This window comes from Dermochelys coriacea, chromosome 2 (assembly GCF_009764565.3).
Source record: "Dermochelys coriacea isolate rDerCor1 chromosome 2, rDerCor1.pri.v4, whole genome shotgun sequence".
In the NCBI taxonomy this organism is placed as follows: Eukaryota; Metazoa; Chordata; order Testudines; family Dermochelyidae; genus Dermochelys; species Dermochelys coriacea.
In genome coordinates this window covers 238,965,609-238,986,890 of record NC_050069.1, presented here as the reverse complement: position 1 = coordinate 238,986,890, position 21,282 = coordinate 238,965,609, and the positions used below count along the sequence as shown (strand labels likewise).

The window sequence follows — 21,282 nt, the reverse complement described above, 5'->3', positions numbered from 1 at the left end:
GATAGACGCAGCACTTTTTTGGTCTTTCTTGTGGTCGCTTGTGGTCTCCGAGAATCTAGTCACTGACAACAATAGGTTGTCCACCTATTGTCTTGCCTGCAGACTACATGACCCGCTCATCTTTGCTTTGCATCGTACATGGCCTGCACTACATTGGTCACCTCTGTTTGTCTTCTGGTAACCTCGTTCAGTATATGATCACAGAGAGATATCTTAAACATTCGCCTTTCCATTGCTCTCGGGTGACAGCAAATTTTTCTTCCTCCGCTTTCGTTGTTGACCAGCTTTCTGTTCCATATATCACTGTTGGAGGAACAGTGGAGTTAAAAAGTTCTTTCCTTTTCTTGATGGCAGTTCATCATCTGTTAGAGATGAGATAACTCATTCGAAGGGGAATGCAGTAGGAGGCGAAAGTCAGGGTGGGGCAGCTTTTAACAAAATAAAGATGTCTCTAACGGATGATGAACCTCTTTTTTAAATTAAATTAAAGGCCTGATGTTTTTTCAGACCAGCTGAGTACCCAGAACTCCTGTGGAAGTCAATGGGAACAGTAGGTGCTCAGCCTGTATGAAACAGAGTTCTAAATCTTCAGTATGCAGTGTCTTCTACAAGTGCAAAGTTTGCTTTGAGGAAAGGGCAGGGTAGGGCTCCCAACTGTCCAGTTTTTCAAAGCTGCACACTACACCCCCGCCTCCCCCCATCACTTGCTTTCTTCCACCCCGTCACTCCTCCCTCATCGTTCACTCTACCCTTCTCTGGACTCACGTGCTGCCTTCTGAGTTGTGCTTGGAGGAGCTGACACGGAGCCTACCAGCCTGCCCAACTGGGGCACAACAGGTTGTAGCGGAGGGGAGAGGGTTGATCCCAGGAGTGAGTGGTGGAGAGCCAGGGCCCTGAGAGGCTGAGAAGGAGGAATGGGCTGTCACAGGTGGTGAGCCTGGCCGCTGGCCCTGCTCCTCAAACACTGTGCGTTATCAGGATCCCACCTCCTCCAGCAGCAGCTGCTCTTCCCTCCCTCACAGCAGCGGAGGTTGATAGCGGTTACTGTAGTAACCAGACTTTTGGTGTCTGGTCAACAGTAGTGATCGGACACTGCACAGGTCCCCTTTTGACTGTACTTTCCAGCTGAAAACTGGACATCTGGCAATCCTAGGGCAGGGGAAAATGGCTAGAAATTAAAGATTTATACATACCAGATCCAGTGGTCTAGGTTTTACCTTGTATGATATGTAAAGTACTTCATTGTTTGGAGACTTATGCTTTCACTTGCATATTATTTTGAGTGTCCCAAAATATGTTAGCTTAGGAGTATCTGTAAAGAGCCTACGATATTAAAGTCAGGGTGCCTGCCCCAAAGAGTTTACAGTGTAAACTCACATGTGACATAAGATGTGTGGGTTATAAATAAGGGGGGATGGAGGAGGGTTAGGACAGAGGTTGCAATAATATTGCTCAGCTGCACAATTAAGATATATATGCATCTTTGTTACATCATTTTATATATTCACCTCTTTTATACTAGAGAAAACTCACTATTTATATGCAATACTACAAAAGTGAGTGTTTAGGAAAGATTTTATTGAGAGGATGGGGCCTTGGAGAACAGGCTGTAGAATGATGCTCCTTGCACAGGGACATCATGTAAGACATGGAGACCAGATGGGACGAGGGCTAATGTTAGTGGATAGCTTGGGTGCTGCCAAAGAGGTAGATGAGGGCTGAAGTGAGCTGTAGCTCACGAAAGCTTATGCTCAAATAAATTTGTTAGTCTCTTAGGTGCCACAAGTACTCCTTTTCTTTTTGCGAATACAGACTAACAGGGCTGCTACTCTGAAACCAATGGAAGGATTGCAAGGATGAGGTTTATCTGACCTCTGTGTTAACTAAACATCCTTTATGCCTCCTCAGTTGCACTGATTAACTCTTGTACAGCTGTGGAGCAGCTGAACTCCTCAAGAGAAGGAGCTATTTCTTGAGATGGCAGTGTAGCGAAACATTTTTTCTTAGAATGTCTCATCAACCTCTGATGTCTCGTATTTCTCAATTTTACCTGTCTTCACCCATATCCTATCTCTGCTTGAAGCATATTGGTAGCCTTTATGATCTTCACCTTTTCCGCCTTTGGTGGTAAAGATTCCCTGGAACTATAAAGGGATACAAATCTTGTTCATTTTCTGATTATGAAACCCTAGGGGGAAAAATGCAGAGTTGGTATGGGTTTCTTAAGAAGAGCAATTTCAGCTACTAGGCCATGCTGTGAGTTACAAAAAGTTCAGATGTGTGAATACTTCATCTTTATTAGTCCTTAAAGAAATCCCCACACACACATCTAAATTAAAAATCAACCAGTGGAATGTGCTATTCCTAAAAATATTAATTGGACTCTTCAGTTGGACTAAGAATTCTCAGCTAGTATTCTCAAAGCAAGTTAGTTAATGTGGTTACAGCTAAAGCCCCCTTGGCATGAACCAAGAAATTATGTAACCCAAACAAAAAAAAAAATATAAAATAAAAAATACTGATCAGATATCCCCAAAATTATACAAAAATCTTCAGTATTCTACTATCGGGAGGGAATGTTTAGAGCCAAAAGTAGAAGAATTTCAAGGCATTATAGTTCTTCCATTAATTTGGTGTTAAAATTTAGGAAGGTCATTATCTGTGCCTCAGTGCATTTCTTGTAAAATAGACAGGCACTATAGAGATCCATATTTTTTGTGTAACACTGTATTTACATAACAAGGTTCAGTTGTTTTTATTTTTCTTGGTATCCTGAGTCAGTGGGTCACACATTTCTCCTTGCTACGGATCTGACTTTCAGGTCATACCTCATCTGTGTACTCTTTAATCTGAGTAGAAATTCCAGAAACATTCCATTAGTTCCTGTTGATAGTGCCAGTGTACATGCTCCTGGGGCTACTAGTCCTACATGAGAAGCCAATATTAGTCTGTAAATTCCACTGGAACCCGACTACTTATGAGGTAGAAATTTCCTCAGAAATGGCAATATATCTCATAGTTACAACTTCCAAAAGACGAGACTACCACTTTCAGTCCAAATTTTATCCACTGAAGGCCAGCTCTCCTCTTTCCAGGAAATCTCCTCTGGCAATTTCCTGTGCTGATTAGGTTTGGAGACCTTTATCCATGTCCATAGTCATCTAGCATACTTCAATTAGTCGAGGATTCACAATGAACAAGACTGAATAGCTTTCAAATTTTCCTATATCCACGTGAAATATCAATCTGGTGCTTCAAATATCATTTGCAGGCATACCTTTCTACTTTCTGGAAATCAAGATCATATTCCTCATAATAGTAGCACTCTTTAGAAGAACAAATTAAGTAGGAAACCTGTGTATCAAAAACCTGCTTTGTAGTTTTCTCTGGCAAAGTTGTCGTAAAGCAATTGACAGGTTTCATACTTTCATATCTTAAAATCTACCCTTCAGTTCATTAGTTAAGATACTTCTTTCTTCTAACTTAAAAATGCAAAGAAAATCCATTTATACTCACTAAATTGTGAAAATTCATTGAATAACTCAGCAGAACAACAACTTTCACAAATCAAATGCTCTACTATTTATGGGGGCCACAAGACGAGAAGAAAAAGATATCCTCTTAGGCCACATCACCATTTTCTGGTTGACTGAGCTTGCCCTAGAAAGGCATATTTGAGTTCCAATCTGCCAGCTCTTTAGATCATGGAAAGATGGAGAATTTTAGGGTAAGATACATGTGGTAGTGCCAGAATAATCTCTTCATTCAAAAAAAGTACAAAACATAGGTTTCCCAGGAGACAGCCACTTCAGCAAAAGGCTACCTTTTCTTGTAAAAGTTTCCAATCTCATTCCTCTTTCCTTTTCTCTTACTGCGTCTGGCTCAGTCTTCCCAGTGCCTCCAAACTGGATGTGTACGAGTGAATGAGAGTAGGATCATTTTTCCCTTCTTGTCTGTTGGTTGGTTTTACAGTATCTATCAATCCATAGGGGTCCTCTGTTCTTTTCTTACATCTGTATTTACAGTATGTACTTCTATTTCCTCAGAGAACTATAATTCTAGGATTATTCAGCTTTGAAAGTTGTTCCCTGGAGTCTTGTGATACACTCCTGGCCATTTATAACCAGAGGATTTGGTGCCAAGATAAGTTAGTAGGCATATGTTTGTGACGTTGGTGGGTGGACCTAATTAAATAAAGCTTCTAGACTGGTGAACATGCTTGTATGATGTGTAAGATTAATTTAAAGGTAGGACAAAACCTTTAAATACTTAAATTCTTTTAAACTGGAAACACCTAGAAATACAGGGATCATAATGGAAACCCATATTAACATAATTACAATAAGAAAATATGAAAGTAGAAATGCCATTATTTTAGTACAGTCAAAGTAGGGTTTTTGGCTTTAAAAATTAAATCATAGCTTCTGAATATAGCATTAGGTAACCCTTTTTATAAAGAGGAAGAAAACATTTTTGTTTGTTCAGGAATAGAGTTGTCTTTTGTACTTGCAACAAATATCATCCTTATGTAAATGAATGCACTTCTCCACGTAACCACTAGATGTCACAAGTACTATAGGAGCCTGAGAGGTGACTAAGGGCCTGGTGGAAATTCAACAACATATCACAGAACTTCACATATTTCACTGTTTCCACATGGTAGATGCCAGAAGAATCTGATACAGTGTGATATATAGAAGCAAGGTACAACTGGAATAATGAAATTTCAAAAATAAGCCCTTTTTAAAGGCTGGTTATAACAGTCCTGTTGGGTATTGTAAATGCTTCAGGTGCACTTGATACTGCTGTTACGTTCCTGGCTTTTGGTTCTAATTTTTATGGAAAGATGGATTGAACTTCAATTTAAGAATATTCGGTAATCCCTCTCAGGACATACTGTAACAGCTGGTATTTCTGTGTTGCAGCAAATTGATTCCATACAGCAGTCAGCAATACTTATGGCTGGATTCTGACAAAAACTTCCAAAGCATTTTAAATAAATTCAGCCAAAGAAAATAACATCATCAATGCAAAAATGTAGCTTAATTTGCAAGTTTTTTTGGGGGGAAAAACCCCTTATTCCACTCCCAACAAAATATTAAGCATTTTACTGGTAAGGATTTCATCAGGTCATTTATTTTTCATTAATATATATATAGGTTCTGGAGGGAATAACTTTATGCCATATATACATTTCTTAAATAAGAAGGCAGTTTAATTTTTTTTAATATTGAATGTTTTACCATGAAATAAAGAAAACGAGGAATGACATCCAGACTTTTTAATATATGGAGTGCGTGTAGTTCAACAGAATTTTCAAGTTTGTTAGCAATTTTCTTGAGGTATCTGCAGGTTTAATTAGTAATAATGCGTGCATTTGTTGATGAAAATGCCTTTGCAATGTTTATTAAATTCATTTTTTGACATGAGACAAAATCTTTAAGTTGCAAATAAATCAGAGGTATGTGATAATGATATGAGCTATTGCTTGTATTTTTAACAAGTTCAATATGCTCATGGAAACTGAAAATCCTGTTCTCTATCAGATAGCTGACATCCTTTAGATAAGGATAGTCATATGCTGATTGGGGGATTATAACTGAGTTTAGAACTTATATCTTCCTTTATGAAACTTGTATGTATAAAAAAGTAAAAATTGAATCTGTGCTTTTTCTTAATTTGTACAGTGTGTCCTTGGAGTAGATGTCAGTATTTTTTTTTCTAAACTGATGTTTGGCTTCACTTGCATATAGATGTTTTGTAACTCTAGCATCATAAGGAAATGTTTGTCGTCCTTGAGTGCTAACCTTTCTTTTCTCTGTTTCAAATTTTGCGTTTGGTATGAATTAATGGAGTTGTCTTTGACTGACTTGAAAATAATGTCTTTGTTAACTATTAATGCAATATATTTGTTAGGAAGTTGATGCATCATTTAGTGAAAACTAAATTTTCTCTTTCCCACAACCTCTTAAAATCAAATCATCAATGTGCTGTCTAATTCAAATAAAATATTAGATCTTTGTTTTTTATATTCTTAAAAATCCATTGTATTTACCAAAAAGTGGATGTTTCTGCTGGTGCAGTAAAGCATGTCAGCCTTTATGGTTTAAAACAAGTTCTTGGGACTTTACCCTGTATGTGAAATTTAAACAAACAAAAAAAATCACTGAAGTCTGAAAGCTAGCATATAAAACTTTGTTTTTGGCGAACTACATTGTTTTTTTAAATAATTATTTTAATAACAAGTTCAGTTTGGAGCATGTTGGCAACCCTGCCTTGTAACTAAAAATGGATTATAATTTATTAAACAAAATCTGACACACAGTCCATGATAAATTATAATACTTTTAGAGGGTTTTTTTCACGTTTGGAGGACAAAATATTAAACAGTTCCCAAAGGTTATGGCACTTGTGCTTTAACCTTTATAAGAATGTGTGTATACAAGTGTGTCCGAACTACGCAACGTCAGGACTAGGATAACTTCAAAAGAGAACCATTCTGATTAATAGTGTCGTTCTTTTTAAAAACAAAAACAAAAACCATCTTTCCTGTATATAGATTCTTATGAAAAATTGGAGCTGTTCTGATTTTTTTTCTTAGATAACTTATTTTCCAGAATCTAGAGAAAATGTAATCTTGACTTCAAATCTCCCCGTCTCCACCTTGGTCTGCTCCACTATGAGTTAACACTAGCAGTCTTAACTCTGTAATACAAATCAGCGAAAAAGAAATTTAATCTTATTTTAACATAGTTTTTTGTACTTAAATCTTGGTTTTCATTTCAATTACATCACTCTCATAATGGGTCTCTATTTTTCTGAAAGAATTGATCAGAAGTAGGCTAAAAGTTTAAATCGGCAGTAATTTAAAAAAAATATATTATCAGTATGACTTTCTAGCAGTAAATATACAGGGTCAGATCCTCAGCTGGTGTAAATGGTCACAGTTACATTGAAGTCCGTGGAGCTATGACCATTTATACCTGTTGAGGACCTGCCCAACACATTGTATTATTTGTACAATTTAACTTGAAGTTTGGAGCTATGCACCAGTCAGTAAACACAGGTTTTACTTCAGATTCTAAATGAATTGATGAGATATGATGGAATCGGAAGTTAAGTGGAGGCCTTGTATAAATTAGTGTTAGAATAAACAGGTGCTTCTGGTAAAGTAGTCATAAACTTAGAGCAATTTAAAGTATTTATTGTTTTGGAAAACATAGCCCTCTTATTTCTAAAATATTTGACATTGTAGGGTTAAAATGTGTAATTTTAGTGAAGGAAATAAATGATTTTTACAACAGTATAGGATTAAAGACTGGACTGAAGACAACAAACTTGCTTCATCTTGGAAAAAGTCTTAATAGTCTAAATATAAAAACAATGTACTCTCTTGTTTTAATTGAAAGCATCAAATTAAATCAAAAGCTCCTTTAGCAATAATGATTTGACTTGGTCACTAGAAGAGTATTTCAAAGAGACTGCTAGCCACTCAGATCAAGTTTTAATTTTTTTTGATGTACTTAAGCTGCAATAATTTACGGTTTTAACAGTGTTCTTTATTGTAAAATTATGTTTCTGTTCTTTCTAGGGGAATCTTGGAGATTGCATAAATCTTTGTAGAAAACTTGGCTGCAGGCCGCTGAACTGAAATTAACTGCTGCCTTCTGGCTGTGGAGCACTATTCTAACTTTCTTGTGTGATAGTCTGTAGACTAAATCATGCCAGCTTTATCAACTGGATCTGGAAGTGACACAGGTACGCAAGCCTAAAAGGACTATATGTTCCCCCCTTGTCTTATTTGTGAAGTTTACAATCTTTATCTACAGAAACATAATGAATTACAGTAATCTAATCAAACACACTTTTAAGTTTAACCTCTTCTCCCCTTACTTAATGTAAATACATTAAACATCACAGTTAAAAAAAATAAAATCCTTCTGATTTATGTATTCGTCGGAGCAATTTCTTTTCAGTCACTGTCTCCTCTTGGGTGGTTTTTTTTGTTTTTGTTTTTGTGGGGTTTTTTTGTTAGAAAAAGGAATTAAATCATTTTACATGGCCTAGTGTGTGAAACAATCTAGACTGTCCTCTATTTGAGTTACAGATATGAGTGGAGTTATTTCTGAACACAAACTATTTAGTTTGATTTTTCTCTTAAAAAATAAATTAGTTGTCAGGTGTCGTGTCGTTCCCCCCCCCCGCGCCGCACTATCGCTCATTAAGGTTCAGTTTCCAGCACTGAGTTTATGCGGTGGCAATACAGTTATAAAGATTTTTTTCCCTACCCTTCCAAATTTTTACCCTTTCAACAATACTAAAGTATCTTGAACGTAGACAGAGGCTTAAGTTTCATCTTACTGACACTTTTAGGAAGGAAAAATCAAATGCCCAAATACAAAACGGGAAATAACTAGCTAAGCACCAGTACTGCAGCAAAGGATCCATGGGTTATAGTGGATTCAAAAATTAATCTGAGTCAGCAGTATGGTGCTGTTGAGAAAGAGTCAAATGTTGTTCTGGGATGTATTAACAAGAGTGTTGTATGTAAAATATGGGAAGTAGTTGTTCCACTCTCCTTAGCATTGATGAGGCCTCAGCTGGAGTAATGTGTCCAGTTTTGAGCACCACTCTTTAAGAAAGATGTGACAAATTGGAGAGAGTCTAGAAGAGAGCAACAAAAATAAGATATTTAGAGGAAATTACTTATGAGGAAAGGTTGCAAGAATTAGGCATGTTTAGTTGAGAGAAGAGAACACTGAGGGGGACCTAAATCTCTGAATATGCAAAAGGTAGTGGTAAAGAGGACTGATGACATAAGTCTCTGAATACGCAAAAGTTAGTTGTGAAGTGTTTTCCATGTCCACCCTGGGTAGGACAAGAAGTAATTGATTTTGTTTGTGGCAAGAGAGATTAGGTTAGAGATTATAAAAATACTTTCCAGCTCTAAGGATAGTTAAGCGCTGGAGCAGCATACTTAGGGAGATGTGATTTCCCCCTCATCAGAGGCTCTTAAGAACAGGTTAGAGGCACATCTGTCCAGGGTAATCTAGAAAAGATATCCTTAATTGTGCTTCAGTGTAGGGGGACGGACTAGATGACCTCTGAGGTCCCTTCCAGCCCTACATTTCTTTGATCCTATGTACTAATAATACTTAATATTGTATGTTTAAAGGTGTATCAATACCAAGTAATCTTTATAGCAGCCCTGTACACTAAATAAGTATTTTTTTATCCCCATTTTAGAGTAGGGGAAACTGAAGCAGCAAGATAAGCAAGGTAAAGTGAGTCATTTTGCCCAAAGACACACACTAAGTCAGTGACAAAGCCAGAATTAGAACTTTGGAATTCCTGTCTCTTAACCTTGTGCTTTTTCCTTTGAATACACAATAAGAAATGGGAGTATTGTGAAAAGAGTGGATTCCAGAATGCATGAGGAGTTACATTTGGTTACAAGTCTAACTGGATTTTATGGAGCAGGGAGAGTTTTTTTGCTACTAATCCAGACTTTCTCCACATAAAATTAAAATTAACCTTTTCCTTCTTTCCTTCCTCTGGCTCCTACTTCTCTTGCTGGATTTCAGGAATTTGTTCCCCTCCCTCCCCTAATATACCACATTCCACTAGCATGACAATTGAGGCCAGCTAATTTGCCCATGTTGATCTCTAGCTTTGAATTCTGGAGGACTAGTTATGGAGTGTTTGCTGTGGAAGATCTTCTGCTTTGGTGCTTTCTTGCTTTTGTCCACCTGCCTTTGCTGACCTTCAGAGCACCACTTAAGGTCATTTACTGGTATTTGGCCAAATCTAGTGTTCAGAGTATTTCAGGTAGTGAGCAGAGACAGGCGGTGGAGTGATGGGTGACTGTTGGTATCTGATATAAACAGTGTGGCTTACTTTATTACTTAAATGAAATAAATGTATCGAGAGGTGGTGGTGAGGGGGACATAATGAATCTGTGAATAAATAAAATGGCTTGGAAGAAGGTATGAAAAATTAATTCCTCAATATTAAAATGTGTGGCTTTTTCTAAAGCACATGTATTGTAATATTTTATACACATGAAGTTCAAAGCACCCATTCGTAATTATGATTAATGGCAAAAGCTTAGTTGTCCCCACAAACCCAAGAAATGTATTAATAAGAATGATTATGCCATCTGTGTCTTACTGCTGAAATAATTTTTTGATTTTGGGCTAGATACACTTTGTTTAGCACTTCAAGGTTTAAAGTGCACCTCTTTACTCGAGGTTCTGGAGGAAGGGATTATTCTTCCACCCTTTCCGTGCAGGGATGGCAGCTACTGTTTGCAGGATAGGAAGATGTTTTAGGTTTTTTGGGAATTTCTATCCTGGTTTTAATATAACCCTTCCAGCCCCTGATCTGATACACACTGCTGTCATTTTGCTTCTAGTACTCCAGTTCTTTGACTTAAATCAGAATGTAGAGTTCTGTTGTCTGTGCTAGTCCATGGTGGGCGAACACTCTTTCTCCACCCCACTATGTAAACGTGAATTGTATGTTGTGAGATGTAATGGAATCTGAGCTGCTCCAACTGTGAGAATTCGATCCCGAATTAGTGTGCTGTTTAATGGAGTCAAATAGCAACTGGGTCCAAATTTGCCTTTAAGATAGGGAAGGCAATTTCATACAAGCAATTAGCCAGCTAAAACACCTAATAATGAAAACAAACCTCTTCACTCCCCCATGTCCTGCACGAGCCCTTACTTAGGGCACGTCTAGACTGGCAGAATTATAGTGCTGCTCAGAGAGTACTGAAGGGAAACCGCTGTTGCGCATAAACACTGTTGGCTGCCTACGCAATAGCGTGTTGGCATTTGCAGTGATATTTGGAGTGGTGCACTCTGGGCAGCTATCCCACAGAGCACCTCTTTCTCTTCTGCCGCGAAGACTTGTGAGAAGCGGAGGGAATCGTGGGGCATCCTGGGTGATGACCCGTGATGCATTGCTTCCCATCCCAGCAATCCCTGTGCTTCCGTCTGCATTTGGTGCCATCTTTCAATGGTTTATGTATTGCAAGCCCTGCAGGAATAGGCTTCTCCTTGGGCTGCAGGAATAGATCCCGAGCTGTTCACCAGCATACTGCTAGCTCTGATCAACACGTCACAAGTGGCAGTGGAGTTGTTCCTTAAAATACAAAGGCAAGAGGAGTGTGACGTTGATCTCGCCGCATGTATGCTATGACACGAGATTGCTTGTGGCATTCACGGAGGAGCTGACCACAGTGGAACTCTGCTTTTGGGCTTGGGAAACAAACACTGAGTGGTGGGATCACATTGTGATGCATGTCCGGGATGACGAGGAATGGCTGCAGAACTTTTGCATAAGGAAAGCCACATTGATCGGACTGTGTGATGAGCTGCCCCAGCCCTGTGATGCAAGGATATGAGAATGAGAGCTGCCCTGCCGTTGGAGAAGTGCGTGGCGATTGCACTGTGGAAGCTGACTACTCTAGACTGCTACTGATTGGTCGCAAATCAGTTTGGAGTGGGACAGTCTACTGTTGGACTCATGTTGATGGAAGTGTGCAGGACTATTAATTGCATCCTGCTCTGAAAGATTGTGACTCTGGGCAATGTGCATGACATGACGTGGCTTTGCACAAATGGACTTTCCTAACTGCGGAGGTGCAATAGGTGGCATGGATATTCCAATTCCGATTCTGGCACCAGACCACCTAGCCACTGAGTACATTAATCGCAAGGGGTATTTCTCAATGGTTCTCCAGGCGCTTGTAGATCACCATGGGCGTTTCAAAGACATTAATGCAGGCTGGTCCGGAAAGGTGCATGACGCATGCATCTTTCAGAACACTGGCCTGTTCAGGAAGCTGCAAGCAGGGACTTACTTCCTGGACTAGAAGATCACTGTAGGGGAAGTCGAAATGCCCATTGTGATCCTGGGATCCATTGTGATCCTAAGCCTACTCCTTAATGCCGTGGCTTATAAAGCCATACACAGGGCAACTTGACAGGAGCAAGGAGCTGTTCAGCAACTGGCTGAGCAAGTGCAAAATGACTGTTGTGTGCTTTTAGCCATTTAAAAGCCCGCTGGCGCTGCCTCTATGGGAAGTTGGACCTGGCCAATGACAATATTCCTATGCTTTTTGCTTTGTCCATAATATTTATGAAGGGAAGGGTGAAAGCTTCACTCAGAGCTGGACCGCAGAGGCTTAGCACCTGGAGGCTGAGTTTGATCAGCCAGAGACCAGGGCTATTAGGATCAGGGATGCGTCGAGGCAGCAATTTGAAGCTGAAAGCCACTAATATTTGTTGCTATGCTCAGGAGTGCAGTGCTTGCAATGCTAGGAAGTGATTGGTGCACATGATGCAATATGTGGGTTTAACATAATTTTATGTTGCTTTGCAGGGTTCTTTTTGCTTTCAATTAATAGAATAAAGATTGCTTTCAAACCAACACAGTTCTTATATTAAAAGACAACGACTGGAGGAGAGAGTCAAACAAAGAAAACGATCAACAATGAGGTGATGGGGGAAGGGCTGAGGAGGAGGGGTTCTGGGATGGCTAAAGATTTGTATATGTCCAGGAATCACATCCAACCATCTCCTTTGGGGTACGGTGCAGCGGGTACTGTACTTAAGCAAGGCCAGACTGCAGAGGGATGGGTGTTGAGTACAGTTGGTGGTGGGAGTCTTCAGTGCTGGACTGAGGGGGAGGACTGGAATGCTGTGGGTATAGACTGGAGCCAGGAGATTGATAAGAGTGTGTTGGGGGGGGCAGGGGGCTCATGGGAAAGAGTTTTGCAGCAGCAGCTGCAGGGGAGGGCGAGCGCGGAGCTGCTTGCTTTGAAGAGCTAGTATCACCTGAAGTATGTCTGCTTGGTGCTCCATAACCTTTAAGAGCTGCTCTATAGCTTCATTCTGGCATGCCGTATTCTCCTTTTGGTTCCTCTTCTTGCTGTCCCAACTCTCCTTCAATTCCTGTTTCTTGGGGGTGGAGTGCATCATAACATCACACAGAAAGAACTCCTTAGTTGTTCTTGGCTGCTTTCTAATTCTGTGCAGCCATTCAGCCACCAGTAACAAGAGGGAGGCTGGGCTCCCAAGGTCATCTCTGTGAAGTTTAAATGCAACATTTTACAGAAGCAGTATTGTGTGCAACACAGACAATGCTGATTCAGTGCTTTAAAACACAGCCAGTACTCACACAACTGTCACTTACAGGCTGACCCCAGGCAAGCACACATGAGCCACAAGACCCCCAGAATGGTGAGTAGCCACTGGGGCAGGGTAAATCACTCTTCCAAGACCCTGCTGTACACTGGGCATGTGGCTCTTGGGCAGAGCCAGCACTGTAGAGTGGGGCCTGATAACCATTCCTGTCCCCACACTTTCCACAGGATGTGACTATTATGAAAGATATCTTGCTGCTGAGGGTGAGCAGGAAATCAAGGGAGGGTCTTCTCCAAGCTACGCCTTCTGCCCTGGCCCCCATGTGGCTCGCCTGTGTGCAGCAATGGTGTCTCTCTCCCTGGCCACCCCGGTGGCACAGTGGCATGGGAAAGTTACGTTCATGGGGCAAGAAATAAAGCAGCTCTGCAGCAGCGGATTGCCCACTATCTCCACGAGAGTTTCCTGGACATCTCTGAGGGAGATTGCCATGAATTGAGGGAGTCAATCAACAGCCTTCTTCCGCTGCTCAGACTAAGCATGCGGTGGGAGACAAGCCTGCTTTCTGCAACCCTCCTGCCCTCAACAACTCGTTTCAGTGATTCCCAAAATCAGATCCACTTACCAGGGGCCACCGAAGTATCCACAGTGGTCTTCACAGTGGAGGTGGGGTCGCTGCCGAGTATCACATCCAGCTCTTTGTAGAACCGTCCGCTCGTGGGAGCAGCACCGGAGTGGCTGTTTGCCTCCCACGCCTTGTGCTAGGCGTTCTGCAGCTCCTTTACTTTGACCCTGCACTGCAATGTGTCCCAGTCATGGCCCCTTTCTGTCATGCATTGTGAAATCTGTCTGTAGGTGGTATAATTCCTACGGCTGGAGCACAGCTGGGACTGGACAGCCTCCTCTCCCCAAATGCTGATGAGGTCCAACAACTTGCTCCAAGTAGGGGATCACCTGGTGTGTGGAGCAGGCATGGCCACCTGGAAAGATGTGCTGAGACCATTGCATGCATCACCAAGCAAACAGGAAGGGGACTTTCAAAATTCCAAAGGAATTTACGGGATGGGGCTGAAGGTTGGTCACCTCACGGCAGGGCAGTAGAGTTCAAACCGATGACCAGAGAGGTGAGAACAAGCATTGTGGGACACCTCCTGAAGGCCAATCGCAGAACTGTAATTGACCACGCTGTCTGCACTGGCATCGTAGCACTGTAGCCCCGGTGCAGAAAGCTGCATGCCTCTCATTGGGGTGTTTTTTTGTTTTTTTTTTTTTAAGTGCTACAGCTGCGTAGTTTCTGCACATTAAGTGGCTTGGCAGGGTGTATACCTCTGCAGTTACAGTGCAGAAAGCTGTTTTAGTGCGCAGAAACTTGCCAGTGTAGACAGGGCCTTAGTTAACACATTATCTTTGTGATGTCACCTTGTCCTTCCTTCAATTGCTTCCCTGCTCACTTATTATCCTTTTGTTATCCTTTTGTTATGTCTGGAATTATCTTTGTAAGCTCTTCAGAACATGGATCGTAACTCTGTAAACTGTTTTGCAAAACACCTGGGAAAGTTTCTGATGACAAAATATATGAGGTAGAGTACAGTAAACAGTGCTTGTTGAAGTTTCTTAATGAATTGTGTTTTATGAAAGATGCACCAAATGGTAATTTCAGTCCCTACCAACCTGATCAGAATTTGAATTGGTGACATAGAGGTGAAAGGTTCAGTCTCTTTACCAGTCCCAGGTCACCAAGTCTTCCCATATTTTCCATCTTACTTTCATCTTTCTTGGTGACATTATTATAGTATTCTTAAGTTATACATTTTTAACAAAATAAATGCTTCTAGAGAGACACTCAGAAATGACAATTGTAATTCAGTGTTGTCTTAAAAACTGAACTTCAGTGTATTCCTGGTGATCCATTTTATTATAAACCTTATTGTTGGATTGAGAAAATTTTTGTTTTAAATGAAGATTAAAGTTAAATTTTGCTCCAGCACTACATAACTCACAGCTGTCTGAGAATCTCAAGATGTTCTTTGTTTAAACCTTACTTTCTTTGAATTAAGGGAGGAGTATATGATCATTAATTTTACTTTTTGCTTCTTGTTGTTACTTAGTGCATAACTTTTGAAAGGTTTCAGAGTGGTAGCCGTGTTAGTCTGTATCAGCAAAAACAACAAGGAGTCCTTGTGGCACGTTAGAGACTTCATGTATTTTCCACTCCATGCATCTGATGATAAATTTGTTAGTCTCTAACGTGCCACAAGACTCTTCCTTGTTTTAACTTTTGAAAGGGTTGTTTTAATTTTTGAAAGGCTACTTTTTCTGTAGCCTATTTGTAAAATTGGGCAAATATCTAGATTAATTGATGTACCCCCTTGAAAACCTCTGTGTACCCCCAGGGACTACACGTATCCATGGTTGAGAACCATTGCTCTCATGGACTGTCGGGTTAGAGGGTTACAGTGCAGTGAAGTCTTGAAACCTTTGGTCAGAGCTGCTGAGATCTGCCACAAAAATTTCATATTACAATGAAGTGGTAAAACCTGTATTTGCTAGCATGAAGCTGTTAATTTTGCTGTATGTTTATGAGGAAATACTCAGAGGACTACTGCCAACATTTTCAGGTGTGAAAGTTGCTAGGGGCTCCACAGCGAATGTAACATGCAACTACCTCTAGCTACACCATAGTTCAGGATACAACACGTCTTTCCTAAGTTTCCAGACCACTTGAAGTAAAATCGGTCTGAAAATTGATGCCAGCTGAGATAAAACTCTCATTGGCTTCAGTGGGGCCAGGCTGTCATAGTTGATTCTGGAATGATCTCTGTCTCCAGCAGTCAGAGGCATTAAATGATATGTAGGCTTGCGTTAATATAAAAGATGTAGGAAGCTAAAATAAACCTGGCTAGCAGTAATTGTTATCAGATTAATCCTTAAAAATTAACCTTAGTGTGATGTAAAAACTGCACCTGAACCTTGGTTACTTTATTAGTGACATCTTCATGTTGCTTAGTAATTTCATACCACTCTGAACAAATTTTGAAAACTTCTCTAAGCGAGTTAATCCTTTTAAAAACATCTGTGATAGATTCAATCAGCAATGTGGAATTAAAGATGTGTGCTGTTATATTTACCAATGGTAAGTGTCTTAAAACTATTAAATTACTTAGATACAATCTTACCTTTAACTTGTAACATTTGACAGCTGGAACAGTTTTTATTTAATCTTTCTGAAAGAAGCAGCAAGGAAACTTTAGTTGTGCAATAGCTTTAACCAATAGCAGGGAGAGTTGTTTTTTGACCAAAAGACTTAAGAAATAGCTTTTTTTTGTTAGAAAACTATAATCACATGAACAGTTTGACAGTTTCTGGTCATGCTGGTTGTCCGTTGACTGGAGCAGACTATTATGTTGTAGTGTAAAATGTAAGAGTGCCAGAACCTAGATTAGCTGCAGAGCATTGTATACATCAACTGTCAGAGGAAACAGAGTAGCAGTTGTGTTAGTCTGTATCTGCAAAAAGAAAAGGACGACTTGTGGCATCTTGGAGACTAACAAATTTATTTGAGCATAAGCTTTCGTGGGCTACAGCTCACTTTATTGGATGCATTCAGTGGAAAATACAGTGGGGAGATTTATATACACAGAGAACATGAAATAATGGGTATTACCATACACAGTGTAACGATAGTGATCAGGTAAGGTGAGCTATTACCAGCAGGAGAGCTGGGTGGGGTGGGGTGGGTAACCTTTTGAAAACATTCAAAAACCTGTTGGAGAACACTTCAGTCTCTTTGGTCACTTGATTACAGACGTAAAAGTGGCAATTCTTCCACAAAAAAAACTTCAAAAACGGACTCCAACGAGAGACTGCTGAATTGGAATTAATTTGCAAACTGGATACAATTAATTTAGGCTTGAACAAAGACTGGGAGTGGATGGGTCATTACACAAAGTAAAACTATTTCCCCATGTTTATTCCCCCCCGCTCTCCGGCTGGTAATAGCTCACCTTACCTGATCGCTCTCGTTACAGTGTGTATTGTAACACCCATTGTTTCATGTTCTCTGTGTATATAAATCTCCCCACTGTATTTTCCACTGAATGCATCCGATGAAGAGAGCTGTAGCTCACGAAAGCTTATGCTCAAATAAATTTGTTAATCTCTAAGGTGCCACAAGTCCTCCTTTTGTTTTTGTCATTGGAAAGGTGCTGTGGCTTCTCAGCCCAGCTTCAGGTCAAGGACTGGCTGTTTTACTGTTAGTCATAAAACTGTTAATCTAAGTGACATTTAGTACTAATAACAGGTTTCAGTGTAGCAGCCGTGTTAGTCTGTATTCGCAAAAAGAAAAGCAGTACTTGTGGCACCTTAGAGACTAACAAATTTATTAGAGCATAAGCTTTCGTGAGCTACAGCTCACTTCATCGGATGCATCCGATGAAGTGAGCCGTAGCTCACGAGCTCACTTCATCGGATGCATCCGATGAAGTGAGCTGTAGCTCACGAAAGCTTATGCTCTAATAAATTTGTTAGTCTCTAAGGTGCCACAAGTACTGCTTTTCATTTAGTACTAATAGTCACTGAAAGCCTGCCATGCTAATTTCCAGTTGTTCGACACAGAACAGCTACAAATGTTCAAATATTCTTTCGCTCTTTTGTGATCGGACACCTGTGTAAAGGGAATTTAATGTACTCTGGATTTCAATACTAGAAAATGTTTGCCACTCATTCAAATCACTGTTGTATTTTGCCTAAACATATCCTTTAGACATTGACTATTTTGAAATGTGGGTATATTTTCTTATTGATTTGAACACACAACTTTTGCTTGTGCTAAGTGTTATATTCATTAGGTGAGACTTTTTTTTCTTCAGTATACTAAGTGATATATCCAGCTTCACAGTAAATTTTTAATGCCTAAAATAATATACAACATCTTTCTGACTGATGCATGAAATCCTACTGATCGCAGTGCGTTTTGATACACTGTGGAACACAGTATGAAAACTGAGGTTCATGGTAATCAAACTAAGTTTTCCAGTAGCTTTGGGCTCAGTTTGTTAATAAATAGCCTTGACCCCTGCTGTTGGAAGGCTTCATTCAATCCTTAAAGGAAAACTGTTGTTCCTTTTTTGCAACTGTAAAATGCCACATTAAGTATTCCATACCACTCCTCCCCAGTGCCAGTTACCTCACTCCCTCTTGAAAATACTGTGAATTTAGAGTTAGTGCATTAAGCATGCTCAGTGAGTCTCTCTCCCAGACAACCTAATGCTGGAGTGAATTTTTTTTTTTTTACTATATGCCAGGTACCTCTTTGGTGTTGATGAGGACTTAGATGCAAATATTTGGTAAATGAGTCATCACAGCGGATGTCTATACAAATGGCCAGTCAATTAGTTAAGAGCATTCTGGATGCCACAGTATGCAAACTTCCTTTGCAGGCTTGGGGTGGGGTTAAAGCCACTGGCATTTTTGAAAAGGTAAACATAGGATCTTTGCATGAGCATTTCCACTGTGTTAGTTTGTACTTGTTAGGTCACATTAAGTTGGTACTATCGTTATTTTGTTGCTATTGCAGTTTTGCATAGTGTGAATGATGTGATAGGAGTATTTTAAAGTGGTAGTTCACGTAGACTTGATTAATTTTCAGAATATGATGCCTGCTGATATTATGTCTAGCAACTACATTTTGGTGGTCTTAGTTTATTTTAAAACTGCATTGGTGATCAGCTCAAAATAGGCATAGGGACTCTGCAGCATTCTGTCCTCCACTGTATGAATGCAAATGGAAATCAACTATTCAGCTCAACTCGGTGTTAGGGTGACTAGATGCTACAGAATTGGGACGACAGTCCCAATATTCTGGGCTTTTTTTTTATATAGGTGCCTATTACCCCCCCACCACTGTGCCGATTTTTCACACTTTCTGTCTGGTTACCTTACTCAAAATGAAATGGTAAATCTGAAATACACACATTAAGACCAGTAACTGTTTCGAACAACTGCAAAATATTTACCTCCTGTAGTCAAAGCGGGTTTTAGCCCACAAAAGCTTGTGCCAAAATAAATTTGTTAGTCTCTAAAGTGCCACAAGGACTCCTCGTTGTTTTTACTAAAACTAAAGGCTTTTATTTTACAAGAAAGAGAATTTAATTTAAATCCCCCCCCCTTTTTTTAATCTGGAGAACTCCCATTCAACATTTTCTATCATAACATTATTTTCAGATAGGTTCTCAAATTAATGTAATTCAAAATAATGAAAGATAGCTACAAACTTTGTTTAAAAAAATTCTGCATGTTGGTTTTTACTGGCCTGAGTAGGTTTGCAGTCTTGCCCTTTGAAATCATTTATGACAAAATTGCAATTCATTATTAATCAGAAAACAGCAAAATGAGATTTAAATAAAATCAATATTAACATTGGAATTCGGTTTACAATATACCACTCATAAGGATATCAAAATATGACTTTCTTAAAACTAAAAATCCAGTAGCCTAGTATTTTTTCCAAATATGCTGATCACCCTCAGCAGTCATAGACTTCATTGTGGACTGTGTTCAGTTCCTCTGAAAATCAGGCTGGTAGTGAATTTGCGGAAAACAAAATGTGCAGTTGTTTTAAAAAGTCACTTTTAAATCTAGGAATGAGTTAATCATTGTGGCCCTGATCCTGCACATTGGTGAACTTTATGTACTGTGAGTAGTCCAATGTATATCAGTGAGACTGCCCACAATGCATAAAATTAAACATGTATGCAAGTCTTTGCATAATTGAGGCCTGAAAGATTAGTCTATCTTAATGCATGTACATACTGTATACACTGTATTTTTTTTACTGCAGCTTGTATAGATGCACTAATCTTAAATACCCTCTTCGCAAATATTTTTTTCAGATAGTTAGTGATGTTAGTGACTTTGACTACCGTACAGTAGCAAATGATGTCAACATCATAAGCAACAAAAGCACAAATTCTGTTATTTCATTTTGGGTCACTAAAATGTTGTCTGATGCTTTGTAAAACTGTAAAAGTATACTTCAAGTGTGAAAAAGTAAGCTTGTTATAAATGGCAGCAAACAGTGCTGATTATTTTACCTTTGGCAAAGTGGAAAATTTAAAGATTGATGTGTCCCAGTTTATTAATACAATAAAATTTTACAGTGTTGTTCTGGGCTTAGATATGTTGTTTAGGGTTTATTACCCCTTAGGTACAGTAAAAAGCTTGGTTTTAAGCGTGGCATTATTATACACCATACTAATTCAAAAAACTAATTAACAAATGAAAATAAGTGCTCATCCAGTCGTCTCAGCTTTTTGAAGATTTTTCTTATGCTACTCCTAACAAAGTTAATGTTTTCTTGTAGTATGTAAGAGTGATGGAACGCAGAGACCATATTTTTTTATCATTTAGTACTGGTTTATAGCTTCCACAGGTTTGTCCTAATAATGAAGCTATGAAGGATATGACAAGAATGGTGATATTAAATTTCTCTAGACTAACAGTAAATTTTTCCATTCTGATGTCAAGAATGTTGAGCATCTGGAATCTGCAACATGAGTGGTTCACTATGGGAACACTTTCATCAATTATTTAGCCATTTATTCTTCTCCTAGGAACTAGTGGTCTTCTCTAAAATATAATACTGTATAGGAAACAAGTTGTAGAATTGGAAGAGTTGTGTGTCCTGTTGCTTCTGATTTAAAAGCTTTCCATTATTTTTGAGATTTAAATTGTATTAGATCTGCAATTTAATTTGTATTTAATTTAAATTTTTTAAATAAAACTTGCCAGTATGACACATTGTTCTCCTGATTCAATAAGGCAAAATTATATTAATTAGGTTTAGAAAAAACAGAAGGACACACTGAAGACAGGTACAGATGTGAGTCCATAAAAAAGTATATAGAATTTTCTCTGCTAGCTGTTTAACGAAGGACGACACCAGTGGTTCTCAACCAGGGGTACTCAGAGGTCTTCCATGGGGTACGTCAACTCATCTAGATATTTGTCTAGTTTTACAACAAGCTACATAAAAAGCACTAGCAAAGTCAGTACAAACTAAAATTTCATACATACAATGACTTGTTTATGCTGTGCTATATACTATACACTGAAATGCAAGTACAATATTTAT

The 21,282-nt window shown here is 39.2% G+C and overlaps 1 protein-coding gene across 7 annotated transcripts in view; it reads left to right on the top strand.

The window, feature by feature from the left end:
• The window catches only part of MPP7 (membrane palmitoylated protein 7), a 340,879-nt gene that overhangs the window by 104,400 nt on the left and 215,197 nt on the right, over nt 1-21,282 (top strand). For 4 of the 7 annotated variants that reach the window (XM_043509505.1, XM_038391186.2, XM_038391188.2 and 1 more), the window contains one exon: nt 7,592-7,758. The exons of the other annotated variants lie outside the window; for them this stretch is intronic. In XM_043509505.1, the coding sequence (XP_043365440.1) occupies nt 7,722-7,758 (37 nt within the window). In that variant the 5' untranslated portion in view covers nt 7,592-7,721. The remainder of the gene's footprint in view (nt 1-7,591; nt 7,759-21,282) is intronic. 7 annotated transcript variants of the gene reach the window in all.